The sequence below is a fragment of the Bidens hawaiensis genome, unplaced genomic scaffold (assembly GCF_021521415.1).
Source record: "Bidens hawaiensis isolate Kalapana, Puna unplaced genomic scaffold, B.hawaiensis_p1.1 tig00027301_1, whole genome shotgun sequence".
In the NCBI taxonomy this organism is placed as follows: domain Eukaryota; kingdom Viridiplantae; phylum Streptophyta; class Magnoliopsida; order Asterales; family Asteraceae; genus Bidens; species Bidens hawaiensis.
This window is the reverse complement of record NW_027494408.1, coordinates 40,780-63,779: the sequence shown is the minus strand read 5'-3', so window position 1 is coordinate 63,779 and position 23,000 is coordinate 40,780. Positions and strand designations below refer to the sequence as shown.

The 23,000-nt window shown below is 36.3% G+C and overlaps 2 protein-coding genes and 1 pseudogene across 4 annotated transcripts; 2 read left to right on the top strand and 1 right to left on the bottom strand.

Annotated features, from left to right (window-relative positions):
- The first annotated feature begins 2,116 nt into the window (after nucleotides 1-2,116).
- On the top strand, nucleotides 2,117-6,909 carry LOC143575159 (ubiquitin carboxyl-terminal hydrolase 4-like). Of its 2 annotated transcripts, XM_077059602.1 has the most exons (7): nucleotides 2,117-2,331; nucleotides 3,861-3,977; nucleotides 4,469-4,567; nucleotides 4,668-4,856; nucleotides 5,065-5,246; nucleotides 6,145-6,553; nucleotides 6,638-6,909. In XM_077059602.1, the coding sequence occupies exons 1-6, from the start codon at nucleotides 2,215-2,217 to the stop codon at nucleotides 6,548-6,550; spliced, it is 1,110 nt and encodes a 369-aa protein (XP_076915717.1). In that variant the 5' UTR covers nucleotides 2,117-2,214; the 3' UTR covers nucleotides 6,551-6,553; nucleotides 6,638-6,909. The 2 variants fall into 2 exon arrangements, with proteins under 2 accessions (XP_076915717.1, XP_076915716.1); XM_077059601.1 differs by having other exon boundaries at nucleotides 6,145-6,909.
- Nucleotides 6,910-11,772: 4,863 nt separating this feature from the next.
- On the top strand, nucleotides 11,773-15,149 carry LOC143575156 (ubiquinol oxidase 2, mitochondrial-like). Its single transcript, XM_077059600.1, has 4 exons — nucleotides 11,773-12,234; nucleotides 13,053-13,181; nucleotides 13,507-13,995; nucleotides 14,828-15,149. The coding sequence occupies exons 1-4, from the start codon at nucleotides 11,905-11,907 to the stop codon at nucleotides 14,885-14,887; spliced, it is 1,008 nt and encodes a 335-aa protein (XP_076915715.1). The 5' UTR covers nucleotides 11,773-11,904; the 3' UTR covers nucleotides 14,888-15,149.
- Nucleotides 15,150-17,301: 2,152 nt separating this feature from the next.
- Nucleotides 17,302-20,138, bottom strand: LOC143575157 (E3 ubiquitin-protein ligase RZF1 pseudogene; annotated as a pseudogene). The gene is made up of 2 exons (XR_013142719.1): nucleotides 20,120-20,138; nucleotides 17,302-18,393 (listed from the first exon to the last, which is right to left on the bottom strand). The product of XR_013142719.1 is annotated as an E3 ubiquitin-protein ligase RZF1 pseudogene (transcript).
- Nucleotides 20,139-23,000: the final 2,862 nt, after the last annotated feature.

Sequence of the window (23,000 nt, the reverse complement as noted above, 5' to 3'; positions counted from 1 at the left end):
CTAGAAAAGATTCGTCTTCCTCTCGGACGCAGTTGAGGATCGTCCACTGCTCTTCAGTATATTTTCTTTGTTGACTGAAGTGCTGGCTGAACTTGTGCCGGAAGTCTGCCCAATCATAGATGTGGTGGACCGGTAGACGATCAAACCACGCTCTGGCTGCCCCGATGAGCGTCATTTGGAACATGTAACACCACGTGGGTTCCGTCCAATTACTGATGGTTGCCCCCGCTATAAATCTATTCAGGTGATCGTCCGGGTCAGATATACCGTCGTAAGTGCCTATGTTGGACATCTGTTTGGCACTCTTTGGAGCGATTGCTTCCGCAATGTCCCTTGCGAATTTGGACGTTCCCGCATTCGCAACAGTTGGTCTGAAAGTTTTGGAGAAGTCACGTGGGTTTCCCCCCGTGTTCTTTGGTTTGAAGGTTTCCTCGAAATTTCTCTTCGAGTGGAAGTCTTCTTTATGCTTCCCTTTCGCCTTATGACGAGGGTTTGCGTCACTGTCAGATTCTTCCCAATTTTCATCATCCACATACTCGCAATCATTGCTCATGTTGAGCTGTTGTCGAATGCTTCCGAATTCGTCATTGGCCTCTTGGAGTGAACGTAAACGTTCATCCAACTCGGCTTGGAATTCTTTCTGACGTGCTTCCGCCCAAGCTTTAACTTGTTCTAGTGTTTGGCAGGGAAGCCTCGTCTGTTGTTTCTCCAACTGAGTATCAATGAATCACAGGGGAGGATTGTTTACTGCACTTGCCCCGGCTTGGGTAACCGGGGTAGTGTTTGTAAAAATCGTGTATTCACCGGTGTTTCCCCCAGTAGCTGGGGTTGTGGTTACCGGAGTTTCTTGGTCACTCGGTGGCTTTGGCATCGGAGTAACCCTAACCATCTTTCCAGAAGTTTGAAAAAACTGAGAAAAAAGATGAATAAGTTCTAGCTTAATGCACGGATTGCGCCAATGAAGAAACACTAAATGACCCCAGCAGATTAAGGATAATCTTAGGGTTAAGTAGATGTTTCCCACGAGGGTTAGGTCCAGCAAAGATGGTTATTCTTCTCGACCTGCAAAATGACACCGTGAGCTCGTCACTGAGAAGGGAGGGGTTTCTCCTTGTGACCACCCTCCGGCGTGAGAATCAGACTAGATTGCTCTGAATATAAGTGTATATCGAGAGAAATAGCTAGAGAGAAGATAAGATGATGATACCGTTCCAAGGTGTTGGAGTATTTATAGCCGAAGGTAGGTTTCCAAGCAGGTACGGCCAGCTGTATAATATTCATTTTCCACCAACTACGGGCTATGTTCGTGCCACGATGGGAGTTGGTGGGTAGGCAGCGGCTAATAGTGACATTTTGTACTGGAGCGTGCTGCTCCTCGTACTATTGTCGGTGAGCTGTCACCCTGTGATTGGTTCATGGGTTGCTTTTGCCAGATCTTGTCTATTTGTCCATACCTTGGTAGGTATAGTACAAAAGATCTTCTAGAAGCGTACGGACTGGCTCTTTTGGGCGGGAATATTCCCGCCCTGCTCATTCCTTCTTCAGGTGACATTACTGAAGTATAAGAGTTAGTGCCTTATGCGTGTAGCCTTACTGTTAGTGCGGGTAGCCCTCCTTCTTGGCTTGTATCTGCAGCTGCGGGAACAGGCAGGGTACTTTACCAATGGAGGCTTTCCTGCGGGAACAGCTGGCTTACTGCGTGTAAGGTCTTCATCTCTCTGAGCATGGTGGGTCCTGCGGATCCAGTTGGTCTTTGCGCAGACGTCCCTCTTCAAGGTGAGTCTTGCGGGTCCAACATGGCTTTGCTGGGACCTACCTCTTCAACAGCGTAATCGTGGTTTAACGTTTTCACGTATGTTTTTTTGTTCGATTTAATGGTCCCGCTGTGAAGCGTGAAGTCCTAAATCGTAGTTGGGCTTTAAAATAAAAATAGTAAAGTTTGTGAAAAAACACTCCCCAAATGAGAGTAGTCAACTTGAAAGAATCAAAGGGCCAAAATCCAATCCAATACAAATAATAATAATAAAAACCCGATGAAACCGTTTCTTCACGCCTCTACTCTTTGAAATATCCATCCGTCCATTCGTTCCCAAATATAATAATAAACCCTAATTCATCAAATTTTCCCCAAATAACGGTCAATCGCAATCAATTTGTTGGTGAATTTGAATTTGGATTGAAATAGAGGAGTTCTGGTACCTGGTGGATGGTCTGATGGGGGCAACGGGGTCTAAGCTCGAGAAGGCTCTTGGAGACCAGTTTCCTGAAGGCGAACGTTACTTTGGACTCGAGAACTTTGGTAACACTTGCTATTGTAACAGTGTTCTCCAGGTATTATTATTATTATTATTATAACACTTGTTGTTAGATGTAGTAGGTTAACTTGATGCTTGTTGTTGTTGTTATGTGTAGTTAGGTTTATCCAATTTAGGTAACGTATGCTGCTTTGATTAAGTTAACATTAGAAATTGATATTCAGATCTATATCGGTTCTCGGTTCCTTGGTAAAATATCAGTCAAAATATCGGTACCGATACAATCGGCGATATTGACTGATAGTCTGATACATCACCGATATTCCCGTTTTTAAGTCTTAATTATCAATTCTTTTAATTTTAATTGTTAGTGTTTTAAGTCTTAGGCATTTTCTTACTTGCAATGATTGTTAGTGTTTTGCAAGTTGGAAAAGGTTAATTTGTTAATGGTAGGAGAGTATACTGAATCGTTAGTGTTAAATTGCTATATATATGAATTTTACATGATATTATATTTACCGATATCTCAAACATTGGTCCTTGACTGATATCCGATATTTTCCGCATTAGCTGCTTAGATTCAATATGATCCGTCTAGTTGAGACTTTTGAATTAACCTTTTACTGTAGTTATTAGTTAGGTTTATCCTAGCTAGCTAGAGTATGTTGCTTTGATTAATATTTGAAATGAATATTAGGACTTCATTTATCGTCAATAATCGGAAATTAGAGTAATTGTAGTTGGAACATATCCTCAAATTGTTGAGTTATGATTTTAATAACTTATTGATGGAATAGCAGTATTTGTTTTCAAAGCTTGTTAATTTGTAAACATCAAATCAACATTGAGGTAGTTAAAAGCTGATTTCTTTATTTCTTATGTAATCTCTAAAAATGCCTTTACTGAGTTACTCACTTGTATGTGTGTGCCATCGTGAGTTTGTGATGGTGTTTTGGATCACATTTAACATTTTGTTTAACAATATATTAAAAAACTGGTTCTTCTCTTCTTCTCTTATAGCTATCAATCTATTATGTCCCAATATGTGTATTTTCTTATTTACTCTGAGCGTGCAGTATATAAACCCTTGCTTTAAATTTGCTTAGCAAAGGCATAAGAAGTTTTGACTTTTGGCATTTAATTGGACCTGCATATGTTTCTATCAAGAATTGGCATCTAACATAGAATTGTTGAAACTTTAATGCTGATTGAGCTATTTTTGAGTTATTAATTTTTCCTTTCTAGCTAGAGTGTTATTGAGTGATTGATTTTTTAAACCATTGTACCGGATTATAATTTCAATATTCAAGTTACTGACCATCCTTGTGATTAACGTCTAGCAATGATTTGGACAAATGACTTACTTTTTCAAAATGTCCAACGTCACCGTTAATGCAAAGTATAGTGCTTTTTGGCAGTTTGTAACTGCAATGGTTCAGAAAATTTGGTAATGTGGTTGCAATTTGGTTTATTGAGCTTTTAAGATATGGATCCTAGTTCGTTGTATCAATTGCTGTTTGGTTTATACTTTGTTACCCTTTCTACGTACTTGAGCAGTTTTGATCTAAATGTTTAGCTCATATAGGGTTTGTTCTTACTTTTCAGGCTTTATATTTTTGTGTTCCATTTCGTGAACAATTGCTTGAATATTATGGAAACGTAAAAAATCCAGGGGATGTAGAAGAAAATCTTCTTACATGTTTGGCCGAACTGTTTATGCAGGTACACATTTTACTAGAATATATGCTAGCTGGTCTCTTTTACTTTTTGGTATTTAAATAGCTTATTCTGCTTAATGGGATTGCATATATTTTTCTTGTCATGGCCCTGGCATATGATGATATGCCGTTTTCTTCATATTTTTTATGACTAATGCTGAGGTGGCAGGGGATGTATTGCAATTTAGAAGTATGTATAAAACGTTTCTATTACAACATATTAAGTCCTGTTTAACAATGCTTGAATTCTTAAAATGATATAATACATAAAACAATTTCTAACCTTTCTTGTTCATGAAATACTATTTAGGGAACTTGAAATGTTTAACATGAAGATTAAAGAACCAACTCCCTATCTGTTTCTTAACTTTTTATCGTACATGAAACTATAATGGTCAAAATAACCTTCATATCAACTTAAAACTATGGTGGGGAATTTTTAGTAGCCAAAACTGGCAAATAATAGCTAATTTGATTTATGGTACTTTGTATTAGATTAGTACACAAAAGAAGAAAACAGGCGTTATTGCTCCAAAGCGCTTTGTGCAAAGAGTGAAGAAAGAAAATGAGCTTTTCCGTGGGTACATGCATCAGGTATACAAGTAACAATCCACTTAATATGTTGAATATTTTTAATATGTTTATCTGCATTTTTTTTATTTTCTAACAAAGTGATTTTATGAATATTGTATAGGATGCACACGAGTTTTTGAATTTCTTGTTAAACGAACTGGTTGACATACTAGAAAAAGAAGCCAACTCAGCAAAAGGTCCAAAAGAACACTCATCACCTCCTGAAAAGATTCCCAATGGGATTCATGTTGCTCAGGCTAATGGTGTACGTAAGGAGCCCTTGGTTACATGGGTTCACAAAAATTTCCAGGTTAGTTTGAAAACTGATAAGTTGTATATCATATATATTATGAATAAGATAAAAGACACATTTAATCTCTTATAAAGAGTTGAAAGTCCGCGAACTGCATATGTAGTTTTGGTTCTTTTCTGATCTTTGGTTTTAATCAGCATTCACCATTTTGCAAACATGCGGTTGTTCTTGTTTTTGTTAAATGGTTTATATGGTTTAAATACAGGGTATACTTACAAATGAAACAAAGTGTTTACGATGTGAGACTGTGACTGCAAGGGACGAGACGTTTTTGGATTTGAGCCTTGATATTGAGCAGAACAGTTCGATTACAAGTTGTTTAAAGAACTTCAGTTCCACCGAGACCTTAAATGCCGAGGATAAGTTTTTCTGTGATAAATGCTGCAGGTTATTTTTTTTCCCCACAAATTTGTTTTGAACTCACGAATTATCTTGAAGTCACTTTCAAGAATGAAAAGTGTTCTTTTCTTGGGAAATCTGGGCACTTTTACTTCGAACTTGTATTAAAAATAAACCCTAAAAGTTTCATTCTTGGGAGAAATTCATTGATTGGTGGATTTTAACCCAATTGATCCCTTTGACCCCTAGGGATGAAGTATAACCCATATTGACCTGTTTATCTAGACCTTAAACGAACCAAACGCTCAGTGAACTATTTGACAGACTGTTCGTTTATTTTATAAATAAATAAACACGAATAACAATGCTTGTTCATTTAATTGAACGAACATGAGCACATGTGTCGTTCGTTTACGTTTGTTTTTGTTCATTTGGTTACGTTCATTTATGTTTACGTTTTTTTTAAATTCATTGGTTTACGCTTGTTAAAATATTTGTTAACTCTTTTTAGGTTCATTACAATTTAGTCTAGTTTTATGGATTAAAAATACCACTCATTACAGTATAGTGACTTAGTTTAGTTTTAGGATTTAAATATTACTCGTTAAAGTTTATTCTAGTTTTATTAACCTTTTAGGCCCAACAGATTGATGTTCACGTTAACTTTTAACTGGTTTTCGCTTAGTTATGTTCATTTGTTTACGTTCTTAACAGTTTCTTAATTCCAATAACGAACGAACATTAGACACATTTATTTTCTTAGCAAGAACAAGAAAAACAAACCCTGTTTGTTTAATTGTTCGTGTTCGATTGTTTGTTCAGGTAAGTTAAGTCAGCAAACATGGATATGCCCTGTTCGTGTTCGCTGGGTTCGTTTACAAGCCTACGTTTATCCGTAAACCAAGTCCAAACCACCACCTTTAATTGTTTCATTTCTATTGTTCAGTTTGCAGGAAGCACAAAAGAGGATGAAAATCAAGAAACCGCCACATATTTTGGTTATACATTTGAAGCGTTTCAAGTATATGGAACAGCTCGGCCGGTACAAAAAGTTATCATATCGTGTCGTTTTCCCTCTCGAGCTGAAACTAACCAACACGATGGAAGACGCGGATTGTGAGTACTCGTTATTTGCAGTCGTGGTTCATGTAGGAAGCGGGCCCAACCATGGGCATTATGTAAGTCTGGTCAAAAGCCACAACCACTGGCTGTTTTTTGATGATGAAAATGTAGAAATGATTGATGAATCTGCGGTTCAAACCTCATTCGGGTCGGCCCAAGAGTATGCAAGCAACACGGATCATGGGTACATCTTGTTCTATGAGAGCATTGCTGCCAATAATGATCATTGAGTGGTATGTTATCAAATCCTTTTTTTTTTTCAGATTTGTGTTTGTTGGAATTTTGTGATATGATATAGAGCGGTTTCGGGTCATTAGATTGGAAGAAACTTGAGATGGGTTTGATGTACAGTTATTATGCTGCTATTTGAGTTCATCTGTTTTTTAGTTGTAACAATAAAGATGGGATGATGATGATGATGATGATGATGATGATGATGATGATGATGATGAAAGCTTGGTACCAAACACTAATATGATCATCAAAGATGATGTTAATTTAATGACTCGTTTGTATTGTTATTGACATTTTTGTTTATTTATGCGTCGAGAGCTATGATCGTGTTGTATTTTTGTTTGGTTTGTGAAGAAATGAACCCTCGGGTGGACAAAAGTGAAATTGCACTAATTTTGACGTTATTTTACTAATCTCGTGAAAATAACGTTAAAAGTGACGGACGGTTAATCAGGCATCATGTAGTGGCGTTGATAGCTGAAAGATAAGGGTACATGCACCGATCAGCCGGTGTCCCGATGATTGAGTGCTATGTGCCTTATGTCCAAGGCTTGATGCAAAACTACTATCGAGCCGGGGGTCTCACCGGAAGCAGCCTCTCTATCCCTATGGGGTAGAGGTAAGGCTGCCTACATCTTACCTTCCTCAGACCCTACCATAGCTTTGCTATTGGTGGGATATATTGAGTATGATGATGATGATGATTTGTGAAGAAATGAAGTTTTGAATGCTGAATTTTATTCATTTGTTAAGTGGTTGATTCTAGTTTTAATTAATAACATAAAACAGGATAAAAGTATTTAACAAAATGTATGGTGGTTTTTATTTCTATGCCAAGATCGTATAGCACTAGATTATATTTATTTATGAAGATTATATATACTTAGAGATGTTGTTCCTGGAACCGAACCGGTGGACCCGAACCGGTTCCTACCCGTTTTTTGTAGGAACCGGACCCTATCTGATTCAACCCGATGATCCGTGACCGGTTCTTGCATTTCTGAGTGGGGGCGGGTAGGAACCGGAACCGAACCGGAACCGGTTCTTGAACCGAACCATCCGGTTAGATAGGTTAGGGGTAAGAACCGGCCCTACTTTTTAGAAAAACGGCCCTACTAATAATGGAAAAAAGTAGGAACCGGGTTAGGAACCGGTAAGAACCGGTTAGATAGGTTAGGGGTCCGAGGGTGGGAGAACCGGTTCGGTTCCCTAACCGGTTTGAGCCTGGAACCGGTTTAAAAGGGGGTTTTGAATATAGGAACCGGTTAGGAACCGGTTCCGGTTCCTAGTCCCAAACCGTTTTGAACATGCCTATATATACTTATGAAGAATTTATATATAGCAAATGATTATTTGGACAGCTTTGTTGAGATACAACTTATGATGAAACACGAGTTATCAACATTATGCCATCTAATGTTTGTTCAAATAATACATGTAATCATGAATACGAGCCAATATTCCATTTCACGATAACATAACCTCACAATGAGCCAATAACTAGGTTCAAAAAAGGTCGGTATGTTGGCTTGGAGAACGGAGATGGAGCGTCTTCATCCATTGATAGCGTTGGCTCGGAGAAATATTAATGTGGGTTCGGTGATGTGCCTGGTGTGTGGAGAGAATGAAGAATTGGTGGAATACTTATTTGTTTCGTAGGGGCTTGCCCAAGCGGTTTGGCAAGTGGCATCGCTCTGGTGCAAGGCTTCGTCGATATATGCCTTTAGAACTCACGATCTGTTGGACTTGCACAAATTCACTAGGTTCAACAAGAAAATGGCCGAGGCTTTCCATGCTTTTTGCCTTGTTATGATATGGTGTTAGTAGCCTACTAACCTAGTGAGTGATATTTAAACACTTGATTTCTTGTGATAAAGAATCGTTCTAACTCGAGTAACCTTTCGTGGGAGGAGTGGCAAGGATTTAACTTCTAAGCGCGTGTGTGACATGATTGATTTCACGTTAGGGTGGCTTCTAACGCGTGTGACATGAATGATTTCACGTTGGGGTGGTTGTTTATATCGTATATCGCTTTGTGCCTTGCTTAAATATATAAATACAAATTTAGGGTCCTTAAAAGAAAAAGAAAAACATAAACTCACAATGATTGGTTATAGATATTATAATAATACTTCCTCTGTCCCATTATAAGTATCATGGTTTGAAAAACACAAAATTTAATGTAGATTGAATGATTAATTTAATCTTTACTAAATGACAATAATACCCTTGAAAAGTGGGTCTATAAATATTGTTTATTAATGTTAGTTCTGTGTGTTTAAGGGTAAAGTTGAAAATTTGCTAATAAATTTAAAAAATAGACATTTGTAATGGAACAAACAAAAAGAGAAATATGAACACTCATAGTGGAACGGAGAGAGTAATAATAATAATAATCATTATTCATAGATAACTAAAAGATGATGTAACATCTCAAATTTTGGTGTGATATATTTATTATAGCTAGCTGTGTGCCCGCGCGATGCGGCGAGGTATGCACGCAAACATGACATCGGATGCGTAATCGGTGTTACTGTCTCTGTATGTGAGTGACTTCATAATAATACGCGCGTAACCCGGCGATATTATACTCGTATTGCGGCATTGGAATTTTAACCGGCGTTAGTAACCACGTCACACAACGATTGTGCACGCTCACTCAGGTGTTGGTGCGCACTTAACGTTACATTGAACTCGTCTTGACCCGCAACCCGTTCCGCTTGATAATTTTCTAACCGATATTCGTTATGACTCGACTCCTTTCAACCCCAACCCGTCCTGACTCAAACCGAATTAACCTTTTTGTATCGACTCATTCCAACCTTAACCTTTTAGACCCATGACCCGAACGGCCGAACCCGCCCGATTCGTTTGCCGATCTTTAATAGTAATCACGTAACACGTTAAGTTTTTGGATGAAAAAAGTATAGCAATACCATACTCAAATTAAAGAGAATAAAATACTCGTTTTAATGGTATAATGTTTTAAAAAAAATATTAGCGTGTGAAAAAGTTATAAACGTTTAAATGTCGTCGGGGTAGTTGGTTTAAAATAAGGGGTATATATGTAACTATTATATAAATTAACAAAATGTGATTAAAGTTAAAGGACCAAACTTGTATATATTTTTTAATAAAATTAAAAATAAACCGTAAGATTTTGCTTTTACTAAAAGACAAAGTTGTCAAAATACAAAATTGCCCCTAAAATGTCTTAATTTTATGCATTATACTTTGTACTAAAAGTAACAAGTTTGGTACATTTTAAAAATTAAAAGGTCCCTCACTCATGCTTTATATATAGTATAGATATAAATAATGACGATAATAAATCCTCGTGACATGTTGGTGTATGTCAATTTAATTATTGTTGAAGTTTTAGATTGTAACAAATTATCAAAAACAAGGCCTTAGAGTGTAAATACCAATTACATTTTGGCCAGAATTCAATGAACAATTGAGGGGTCATATGTGGATTGTCGACACTTACAAAATTGAATAAACATCTGGGATGCTTATCTCATTAGGTGAAGTCCGTTACAAAAAAAATAAAAATAAATAAATAATTGTATGCCTGATTGTTCGAAGGAGAAAAATGACACATGATAAAAGCAAAACCATTTCAATCATTAGCCAAACTTGTTTTAATCAGTCCTAAATGACAGAAATCAATAAGAATTCGTTTGGTAAGAATCCCTTTCATTCAACATTGAATCTTAGATTGATTCAACCCAAGCAATGTGCTTAGATATTAATGGTATAATAATCTTATAATAATCAAGTATGGTGACTGAGGGTTTACTTATAATAAGAAGATTTGTTTTTGTAAAAAAGATGAGAAATAATCTTTTTCATTTAATTTAGACTTGAATGGTTGAAATTAGATCAGAGAGAAAATCAAGTGTAAAAACAAGGATAGAGGCATAATAGGGATACCATATTTGTTGACTTTCTCTCTCCACATGCAAGACATGTGTCAAATTCTTCCATCATTACATCAATAACTTTTTATACGACATTTTTTTAAAACAATTTCACCTTAATAAAGAGTGTTTTTTTTTATCTTTTATATGAGTACTATATTGCTATATAAAAATAAAAATAAAAAATTCGTGTATTTTTACAAATTGTGTTATACAATTGTGTTTTATCTTTTCATAATGTTTTTTGCATTGTGTTTTTTACATTGTTATTTAATTGTGTTTTTCATTGTGTTTTTGTCACTGTGTTTTTATTTTCATGGTGTTTTTTCCATTGTATTTTTTCATAGTGTTTTCCATTGTGCTTTTTTCCGGTGGTCATTTTCAGTTGACCAAGAAGTTCCGGTAAATTTGTCGGCGATTTTTCTGGTGAAATTTTTCGAGGATTGTTTACCGGTGACTTTCCGACGAATTTTTTTGATGAAATTTTTCGAGGATTGTTTACAATATTATCAATTTCCTCCATTAACGTACAAAAACTTAAAACTAAGAATTTTCCATAACATAAAATATGAATTTGGTAATTTTTTTTCTTTATTTTTTTTGCCTTTTTAATTAAAATTTAAACATCCCTTGTGGCCTAGTGATAGGAGCCTTGGGTTCTCCAATGGAAACTCATGTTCGAATCTCACTTATATGATGAAAGATTTGAGTTAGACCTTGTGCAAAGGTCGTCAGTTCGAACCCTGAGTCCACCCGGGTTTTCGTCCTACCGTGTGTTACACCAGAGAGTTCTGCCCTTGTGGTGGCACAACGACTATCAGGTGCCAGTTGACGGTATGATTTCACGGGGAAACACCCAAGCCAAACTTTGAAGCCGACGTGAGCTCAGTTAAGATAACATAATCTGGCTAGAGTGAGGCATCGAGACTCTTCAAATTTAGAGAGTGCAGTTTTATAAATACCAAAAAGTCATGATTATAAATATAAATTAAATTTTGAAAAGTCACTAGGATCGGATCTTGCCACGTGTACCCTCCCACTACCGCCTACGTGTCCCTTACCCCACCGACGGTCAAACATCTCCCAAAACTTGGGGGCAAAGTAAAAGCGAATATATCGTAAACGGTACAACGGTAAATTTACCCAAACCAAAGGGTACATACGTCATTTTCACACCAAAAATAGAAACAATATCTAAACAAAATTAATAACACGCATCATTATCACATCCCATAACTTGTACCGTACAACTCCCAATGCTTCCATTTTCATTTCCCATGGAAATATATCATGCCGGTACACGATAACGAAGTTTGTTTGAAACCGTACACCGCGAAGCAGACGATCACATCTCTTAATATTACACACACACACACTCTGTTCAGTTTTCAGTTTCTTCTAACAAACTCCGATCACACGATAACAAAATGAATCGATTACTGGCGAATTCGGTTACGAGAAGGTACGCGATCACCGGAGGACACGTGTTACAGTCACCGGAGTTATCCGCAGCGGCGGTGTTTAGGTTCCGGCCGTTGGATCAGGCGGTTACGGCTACGGATCATGTTTTTGGAAGCTTTCAGTGGCGGAGGATGTTGAGCTCCGGCGCGGAGCCGACGGCGAAGGCGCCGTCGGTGAAACAGGCGGATGCGAAGAAGGATGACGGTGAGCAGGTGGTGCCGTCGAGTTATTGGGGGATTTCGAGGAATAAAGTTACGAGAGAGGATGGTACGGAGTGGCCGTGGAACTGTTTTATGGTAAATTGTTATTAGTTTTGATATTTGTTGATATTTGTTTGATTGATTAATTAGGTTTATGAGATCTGGACGTTTGATAGAATTGTTTACGTTTCTAATAGATCTATAGATTGGAAATATCATCTGGAATTGTATTTATTATTGTCAATGCACGTTATAATATGTGTTTGTGTAATATTATGCTTTAGGTCAACATTTGATTTGTGATTATTTGGTAAAGCAGCTTGAAATCCTATAAAAAGTGTTTAGAAAATGTTTAGAGGTGTGAATTTTTGTCACGGCGTGAAAATAAGACGAGCTCGTTGTTCGGTTTCTCGGGAATAGAATGGTAATTTTCATCTAGAATCTAATTTTTCGTCGTCAATACACATTATAATTAGATTTGTGTAATATCATAGGTCAAAATTGAAATGTGTTTATTTGGTTGAGCGCCTTGAAATCCTATAAAAAGTGTGTAGAAAATGAAATATGCTGGAGTTTTTTTAGAGGTTGTGCTTAGGGGTGTGAATGCGTATCACGGCATGAAAATAACACGAACACATGGATTCTGTTCGGTTTCACGGGAATAGAATGGTAATCTGAATATTATTAGATGTTTTTTTTTCTTCGAAAGCAGATAATATTGTTAGATATATGACGTTACACTGATTTATTTGTGTCCTGATTGTGTTTATCAATGGAATGGTAATCTGAATGGTATAAGATTTTTTTTTTCCGGAAAGCAGATAAGATTATTAGATATATGACGTTACACTCATTTCGTTTAAGAAATTTATTTGTGTCCTGATTGTATTAATCTTTCTCTATTTTGTTTGTAGCCATGGGATTCATACGAATCAAACTTGTCAATCGATCTCAGTAAACACCATGTACCAAAGAACTTTGTGGATAAATTTGCTTTGAGGACAGTGAAACTGCTCAGAGTTCCAACTGATATATTCTTCCGGGTATCTTTTATATTAATATACTATGCTAATATTTATCATTCGTCGTTGAGTAAATTACATTTTTGGACTCTGTTAATTGGGTCAAATTATGTATTTAGACATTTAGTCCCTAGGTCACAGTTAATAGAGTCACACAAGATTATGTGGGCAAAGAACACTTTGTATTGTTCTTTACAAGTGTCTTGTATTAAATGAGACCACTCAAGTTTATACCAGTACGAAACCATTGCGTTATAGAATCTTCTAGATCGTTCCGTTTATTACGTATGTACACTCTTCTAGAATGTTCTATACAACACTAAAATAGTGTCTATGTTTGTTTTAGAGGCGATATGGATGTCGTGCAATGATGCTTGAAACTGTAGCAGCGGTCCCCGGTATGGTGGGTGGGATGCTACTGCATTTAAGATCCCTACGCAAGTTCCAGCAAAGTGGCGGTTGGATCAAAGCATTGCTTGAAGAAGCTGAGAATGAACGGATGCACTTGATGACAATGGTGGAGCTTGTGAAGCCCAAATGGTATGAACGGCTTCTGGTTCTGACCGTGCAGGGGGTTTTCTTTAACGCCTTCTTTATTATATACATATTGTCCCCGAAACTAGCACATAGAATTGTTGGATATCTTGAAGAAGAGGCCGTGCATTCATATACTGAGTTTCTGAAGGATATTGAAAGTGGTGCGATTGAGAATGTTCCAGCCCCTGCTATTGCTATAGATTACTGGAGATTGCCTAAAGATTCAACCTTGAAAGATGTCATTACTGTTATCCGAGCTGATGAAGCTCATCACCGTGATGTCAACCATTTTGCCTCTGTAAGTTCATCTGTTCATGACCTTAATAAGACTGGATCCTGCAAAATGGGCGGGTGTCGGGTTGGGTTGATTAGGGCAGTGCATGGGTTGGTTTGGGCTGGTTTTAAGATAAAACCGAACCAAAAAAACGAAAATTCGGTCTTTGGTTTTTTTTAAAACCGTTTGGTTTCCATTTTTACAATGAGTTCGATTCGGTTTCGTTTTTTTGTTAAGTAATGTTATACGTATTTGGACTTCAAATTTTTGTGCTACATGATTTGTTAATTTCCTATAAATTACTTTTACTTGGTTGGGTTTTTCGGTTTTTGGTTGATAGTGAAACCGAAAAATTGAATTTTAAATAACATAAGCCAATTTTTAATTTGGTTTCAGTTATCTAGGTTCCGTTACGTTGGTTAATTCGATTCCGTGCACAACACTAGGATTGACTCAAAATGTTGTTTGTTTGATAAAAACAGTTTAGGAGGTTTTACACATTAAAAGTATACTTTTTGTCCCATTTTCCTTCTGATCTAACCTCTTTTTATATAATTTTTATCTTACAAATAAAGGGCCATTTTGTAATCAATCAAAGTAGAGAATGCAAGAATCAAATAAACACTTGTACATAGTGCATGACAGGTTTAGTGAGGAAAGAGATATAACTGTTTTTTGTATCACAATCGAAGCATTATGCATGTGTTTAATGTGGTTCGCACAATTCTCTACTTAAAATTGGTCTTTATTGAACGGTCCTTTTTAGAAACAAAACATAACTAAATTGAACTATTCCCAAGTAAACGGACACAGTTAACTGACATAATGTTTTGAGGACGATTTGTTATCATTGCAGGATATCCATTTCCAGGGTAAGGAGCTGAGGGATGCTCCGGCGCCTGTGGGTTACCACTGAACCGTTTGCTTATAGAGGTATAGGATTTGAAGTGTTATCAGTAGTATAAACTTGCATTCAAGTACAATCTAAGTGTGGTGGTGGTCTCGTCAAAATGATGTGGATTCGACACTGTTTTGCATTAAATAAGTTACATTTGCGTGCGCCTAAAGCTTTTAAATCGTGTATAGGTTTGCTACAAGTATTGAGAACGATCATACCAACTTGCTTCTATTAACTATTAAGTGTTGATAATGGGTCAAAATGGGTTCGTGTTTTACATGTATTTTAAGTGTGACTCAAGTAGGTCGGGTTATCTGTCAACTTCTTTTATAATGCATAGATGACTAATGCTATTTTTGAAATAACAATTATAAGTAAAACCTTAAAAGGTAATTTGTGAACAATAAATATTTTACTTTTTTTGGTTAATTCGCATATAATTATAGAACTTTTGAGAAAAACATTTACTGCGTCTGTTTTTGGAAGGAGATTTGTTAGCATTAAAAGAATATCAGCAAAATGTAAAAAGTTAAAAAGGAAATAATATCGGGAAAATCCTTTTTATTTCGTTTTTTATAAAGTGAAGTACTTCAAGGGTGACTTATAGGAAGTACAATAACAGAATTCCAGGTAGTTAATTAAACCAAATGTAGTAATTGGCCTACAAGGGTACATGATTAGGATAATAACAACGTGAAGCACTGATATATCAACTGGAAGATAAGTCCTTTGGTCATAAAGTTTAGCAATATGAACAACTAGGCGCAATGGGTTGGGGGTTCACTTGCAAAGGCAAAGCCTTTTAAACACCTTGGGTTGAGACTTGGGAGGGCTAAAGTCCCATAGATTATAAAAGTTTCCGCCCTTCAAAAAGATTAATAATATCTCTGAATTGTGTGTTTTAATTTCTATGCTTCGTACACACTGAACGGACGATTGAGTTATGATACTCAAACCAAATTGGGTTTTTGATTTACAGCAACGAATCGTTGGAGAAGTTATCGATTGTGAGAAAATCGAAACGCTTGGGAAATTAGATTTAATATCCTAAGAGTTTAGATGAAAGTGGACCGGAGGGGGAGGTCTCTTTAGGAAAATCTTTTGGAGTTATTTACCTGTATTTTGACCCTTATATATTTTTGCCAAATCCCTGTTGCAAACCTAAATTACCTTTTTTTCCAGGGTATACTATAGTAGGCGACATCTAAAATTCACCATAGTCAATACACGCATCTCTCGTCACTCGTCAGTGGGTGACTCTTTATTAATCCTCCAAAAAAGTAGGTTGCTCGTGTAGGCTGCGAGCTTTAAGCCAAGTCACATCCTAGTTTCTGGGGTTTCACAAGAGAATCTTACAAAACATGAAAGTTACATGGAAAAATCGAAGACCCAATGCAGCTTAAATTTTTTTCTTTGGAATCTTATAAAATAGGTCATCATTTGGCTAGAAACTTGCAGCCCCTATCAACCATGCGACTTTGTTGAAGAGTAGTCTGGAGTCGTTTACCCTCATGTGACGTAAATAAATTTGATTGTTTCAAGTTGCATATTTAAAGTTCAAGCTTGACTGGTAAATAAATTTGTAAGTGCAGCTTGAACTTGGCTGGATGACTTGTTTATTGCTATTAATTATTAAATAGACTTCACAAATCATTATTGATTTCCCCTTGTTTGCTGCCTAAAAAGAAAGCATATTGTTCCATGCTTACTGATTTAATAATTATCCTCTCTAATCATCAACTCTAAAATCTTAATTTAATTTTTTATCCTAACAAATTATTATTTATACAATATTCTTTTCAGTCATTATTCTTTATTACTATTTAATATAAAAACAATTATTGACTATATTTCATCTTGCTTAACACTGCAAGAGTTAATAGCATACAGAAAAGATTAGTTTTCAAACATTTATCTGAAAGAATGAAGATTTCCAAAGTTAAACAATCACTAGGATCATATATTTAAACTATAGTAATTAAGTAATTAACGAATTATAATACTTAGATTAATAATAACTATTAAGCATAACCAAAGTACAGGTCAACTCCAACTGTCCAAGTATGATCAAAACATGTTATTCTAAGGCTGAGTGTTGTGGGCGCCGCGCCTTGGCCACAGCCCACATCAGCTCGTCAACGGTGTGCACCCCAAGCGTCCACGCCGTAAGAATTAATTGGGTCACCAATGGCAAGTGGCACCTTGTGCTCTCCACAGGTTCGGACTGAAATAGGTTTAAATTGCAACTTATCTTTCAGTATAACAAAATGGGGTTGACCTATATTTTCTTATGTTGCGGGTTAAGGTAATGGTGTGGCTCTAGCGGCTGCTTGGTCAGTGACAAAGTAGCTAGCAGTGACAACAGATATGAGTGTGTGGCTCATTTGGACATGTTCTTACTTCTAAGTTAAGCTTCATAATGACTCGTTTTGACCAATTCGATCAATAACATGGACATAAAACCAAACTACCAATCCATGACAGTATGCAACTTCAGACGCATAACGTACAACCAACCATGTCAACAACCAGAATCCGTTTCAAACATTCTTTATATATATATATAATAATATATTATAGCAACATACAGATGTAATCAACAGCAACTTACTACACCATGTTTCATCTTCCATTTCACGACCCAAACGGCCACAGAAACGAAAACGCATTCCTCCTCCCCCGACTCTGCCCACCGTTACCATCACCGCTCCGACCACCGCCACTACTGCCCGTACCATGAGCCGGAAGCTCCACCCGACACACGGGACAAGTATTATGCCGCACCAACCACGGCTCGATACAACCTGAATGATAGATATGGTCACACGGCATTTGTCTAGCCTCACACCCCAACTCAAACTTCTCTTTACAAACTGGGCAATGAGAGTCAGTGCTCACGTGTCGGTTTGTAATCTTAATAGTGGGCATAGAATCAATTGCTGACCGGGATGCAGGTGGTGGGCCCCGCCTTCCATCATTCATACTAAGTTGTTCAAACAGTTCCTGTAACCCGGGACCCATTAAGATATTATGACCGCGTCTAGGGCCCGGTGGTGCGCCGTTAAAGAACACCTCGAACCTTTCATCCACAGGCGTCCGGGCCGGGCTGGGCCCATCAAACATGAACCACGGGACCACACCGTGTTCAGGGACAAGTCTAGACCGCCTCCTAATATCAAAACCCGGGTTTCTTCCCGCCATTCTTTGTCTAACTAACTCGGCGAAAGCGTCCATGATTCGGTTTCGCGGGTCTGGGTATGTGTCCATGAATCCATAATCGGCTGGCCCGTGTGTGTGAGTAGGTCCGATGTATGGGTGTCCGGGTTCGACCACCTCGCTTAGTTCTTGCACGAATCCCCCGGAACAATACGGGCACACGGGGTTATGGCCCCGAAGACGGACCGGTTGTTGGCACTGGTAGCACCAGTGTGTATTGCCGCCGCTTGACATTGGTAGTTAGTGACAGGTGTTGCACAGACAGGTATGAAGTCTCAAATCCCCCAAATAAGGATATTATTTGTATTCTGCATCATGGAATAAGGATATAAATTATAGGTAACAGAATCAGGATATTAATTATTATAGATGCATAGAATAAGGATACGAATTATAGGTGACGTAATCGATGTTTATAAAGTAAACTGAAACCGAAAATTTAAGAATACTAGAACAGAAAACTAGACTAATGTGGCCCTTTTGGTCCTTTGGTCTCTGTAAGAATATCATAAGATAATTTAATTTAATCATATGACATAAGTAAAAAATAAGTTATTGAATGATGAACTCGGTGTTATCTATAATTAGTTTGCTCATAGGTTAATCCTTATTATTTGTAATGCTAAACTAAAGAAGGAATCTATCCTAGAAATAATGACAAAGGAAGATGCTATGCACTTGTATGAAAAGATACCTTTAGCAACTTGACAATTATATTTATAGCTATAATAGTAACATATTATGCCTAAAACAGCAATCACATGTAAATAAAAGCGGAATAAAAGCAACGTGTTATTCACTCAGACAAATTTCAAACCTAAAATCCCCAAAAGAAGAAGAGAACCTGCTAGAGGTTGAACCGTTGAACATTAAAGTGTATGAAAGATTTAAAGTATAGCATCTTTATGTCTAAGATTATTATACACTCAAAGGTAACATAGAGCATAAAAAAATCCCAAATAGAAGAAATCTTTAAAGTAACTCAGGGTAAAGAACATGAAAAACAACCGTTAAAGAGCCCACCTAACACGGTGAATATAAAGATCACGGGTGAGAATCTTTATCTAGAGAAGATATAAGAGACGACAAAAGTTAACAGTTCGATGACAGTTAACCAGAATGATGGGATGTATGGAAAGGACCATTCTTCAATGATTCTCGTATGTTTGTTCTTGAAAAGACAAGAACATGAAAGCATGACAGATATGAGAGATAAAGTCAAATTCCCTAGTTTGAAAGTTTAAGAAAAGAGAATATTGTAGCACTTTCCTTCCAAATTTACTTCCCATATGGAAGAAAGGAATCAAATATAGAAGAATGAACACTAGATTGCCATAATTACATAACCGCGTGTCTTTTATAAATTAAAGATATGCTTAAATATAAATATAAACTCTGATAACTAACAATCTTTGGAAACTAATTACAAGCATCGGTAACTTTGTTGCAAAATATTAATAAAAATTAAACGATTCGAGCTCCAGCTTTAAACATAGAACTCGAAACGAACCAAACTCGAGCTTAAAAAACTACTCACAAGCCTAGTGTAAGTAAAGCAAGCTTATGACAAAGAATTTGCTCTTAAAACAACACAATCTATCCTTCATCTTGCTAGAGATAATCTCATTTCAACCACATGTTTCTATTTCTCTATGCATAGCAATGAATAAAATCACGAAAACGATTAAAAATCATTCAATTAGAAACAAATAATAGTAGTTTTCGGTTTTAACATCGAATTTAGGTTTCCGGAGACTAACTAAACTAAATCCACGGAAACAAAAACACATAATTTATAATTCTATCCATTCATCAAACTATATCATAGCAAATTATCGATCTAAATTAGTGAACCTAGATTACACAAGCATCTTCAGATCCGTATACACTAGTCAACAATTCACTAACTAGAATAATTAATAACGATAATAGAACGAATCGAACAAAATAATATGAAGATTAGAGGCTGGATAGATGAAATGTAAACCTAATTTTGATTCATAAGAATAATAATAAGCTTACTCACTTAATTACCTAGATGATGATGATGATGGTGTTCATCACATGGCGGTTGAGACTTGAGACTATAATTTGAGAGAGAAAGAGAATGAGTGAGTAGCTTGACGTTGACTCGAATAATATTACTTGTTGATAAGGATCGTTTTCAACCCAAACCGAATGGTGGAGTTACCAACTACCAACTACTCTAGTCTAATCATTTCTTGTTCAATTTTATTCAATGGCCGGTTTAAATACGTTAAATACTCCGTAATACTTTTTTTATTGGATTACTTACACGTTATCGGTTGATAAGTTAGGGCTTTAGGTCCACACTTAATGAAAGCCCCCAGGTCCATAAAAACATTATATGTATGGTTAGGGGTGTCCAAAATACCCGAACCCGAATAAGCAAATTCGGGTCGGGTTAAATCGGGTCAAAAAGTATGGGTCAACCCGAATTGTTAATAGGGTCGGGTTTCGGGTTCATTTTTGGGAAAAAATCGGGTTTCGGGTTAACCCGAATAACCCGATTAGTGGTGATACTTAACTTTAAATACAATGAATAAAAGGTGAAATAGCTTTAAAGGCAATAATATTGTGTTCATGAACCATTCGGCGGAAAGTTCATTTATGTTGTGTTCATTTAAATAAACGAACGAACATGAACACATATTTCACTCGTTCATCTATGTTTCTGAATGTTTGTTTATGATCATTCGTTTAAGTTTGTTTACGTTCGTTCATGTTTGTTTACATATTAATAGAAAATTATTAAATATTATTCGCATTTAGTAATTATATCACTCTAATATGTTTTATATTTGTTTGTTTGTATTTATTTAAATGTGTTCGTTTATGTTTGTGTTCGTTAATGTATGCACATATATGTTCCTTCATATTCGCTTATCTTTGTTTAATTATGTTCATTTATGTTCGTGAATTCTTCGTTTAGATTTTTAATGAACGATCATGACACAAATATTTGTTTGATTAAATGTTCGTGTTCGTTAAAAGTTAAATGAAAGAATACACACATGCCTTTGTTTATGTTCGTTCGGTTCATTTAAAGGTTTATATGTGAAATTATAAGATAATTACTTGTAAAAGAAATTGAAAATTAAGTGGAATGAAAAATTTTGCAACCTACAAGTTACAAACACATAAAATAACTTAAAATTATAAAGTAACATGGTTAACCCGATTAACCCGACCCGATAAACCCGAAACCCGAATAACCCGAACCCGACTAACCCGAAGCTTAATAGGGTCGGGTCGCGGGTTAGATATTTTTTAAGGAAAACCCGACTAACCCGACCCGATTAACCCGAAACCCGATCGGGTTGACCCGATGAACACCCCTATGTATGGTGGTCGTAGGCTTGGTTGTTACTAAAGTATAGGTTATGTACTCAAAACTTGTAATAAGCAAAAAAAAATTCCTTAACAACCGTCATCAAAAGGCCACAAAATCTTGTTTCGATTTAGGCCTTCACGTTTGTTGAGCCGGACATGGGTAATCCAATCATATTCATTCTTTGATTATGAAACAGCGAGAAGCTTGCCCCAACAATCCTGACTCAAAGATCACTATTAGGAGAAAACTCATCATATGTGAAAAAAATCATCTAGTCTAACATGGAACCCATTATTTATTATTACTATTATTATTTTGTCATAGGTTTTTTTTTTTTTTTTGAACGGCAAATTTCATTAAAAAAAAAGCTAGCAAAAAACCCGAGACAAACAGCCAACAAAGCCAAAAGGCGTAAAGAAAAACACCAAACAAACTACTACAAAACCAGAATCACACAAGATTATCGTAGGGTTTTAAACCCTTCTTCTATAGTCTTGCAAACAAGATCTTCCATGCTCTCGAGATTCATCTCCAAGTCACGAGTCAACCTAATCGTAGCATCAACCTCCTCCTTTGTATTGTCAAAAGCCGTAGTACGATCCTTAACATCTTGTGACTCATCAAAAGCTTCCTCGCTTAGCACGTCATCCTGGAGATACTCTTCGAGCATACGATTATCGACAATCTCCTCCACCGGCATAGGCTCCGAGTAGTTATTATTGACATTTTCAGCCACCAAATTATTTTGTCATAGGTGAGAGTTAAATTCAATACCTCTCCACTTTTTAAATAGAAGTATTTTGATGACACACCTGAAGTCATCAACCACTTGAGCTAAGAATCATTGACGATTTATAAAATACCTAAATAATTTGTTGGAAATAACAATATAATATAGTTCAAATCAGTATTCATAATATCATGGTCAACTTATAATATAATATAATGATTAATGAATAACCATGATACAATTGAATGTTGATTAGCATGTCATATTAAAATATACAAAATGTTGTATAGAAGCATAACTGTTAGTTTATACGAGATCATACATTTAATTTTATAATTTGATATATTTATTTAATGACTGAACAAGTAGTGTTTATATTGAAATAGAAGACAAACCGATAAGAAGTTGTGTTCTCTCTTTTTGAATTACAAAATTACTTTCGTAGATTTTGGAGTCAGGGCATTACCAGCATGACTCATTGGACTCAGTCAAAGTAGCTCCATAGCTTTAGACGTGAGGAAACTAAAAGTGCCAAATACAAAAAATATAAATACATATTGGTTGTCAATACACAATTTGTCATGTTTAGTCACCTTGCCAGGGTAAGTCAAAACATGTGACGAATGTTTTTTTGCTCGACCGTGCCAGGGTAATTACGGACGACGCAATTTGTACAAGTATATATTATCTTAAAAATATTTTTTATAATTAATTAATAAAATCATGACAAGAAATTACCGCAATCATAACATATACCATTTGCATTATGATGCTATGTGATCTGAATTTCGTACACAATCTTAGCATAAAACTCAATTTTTTTACCTATG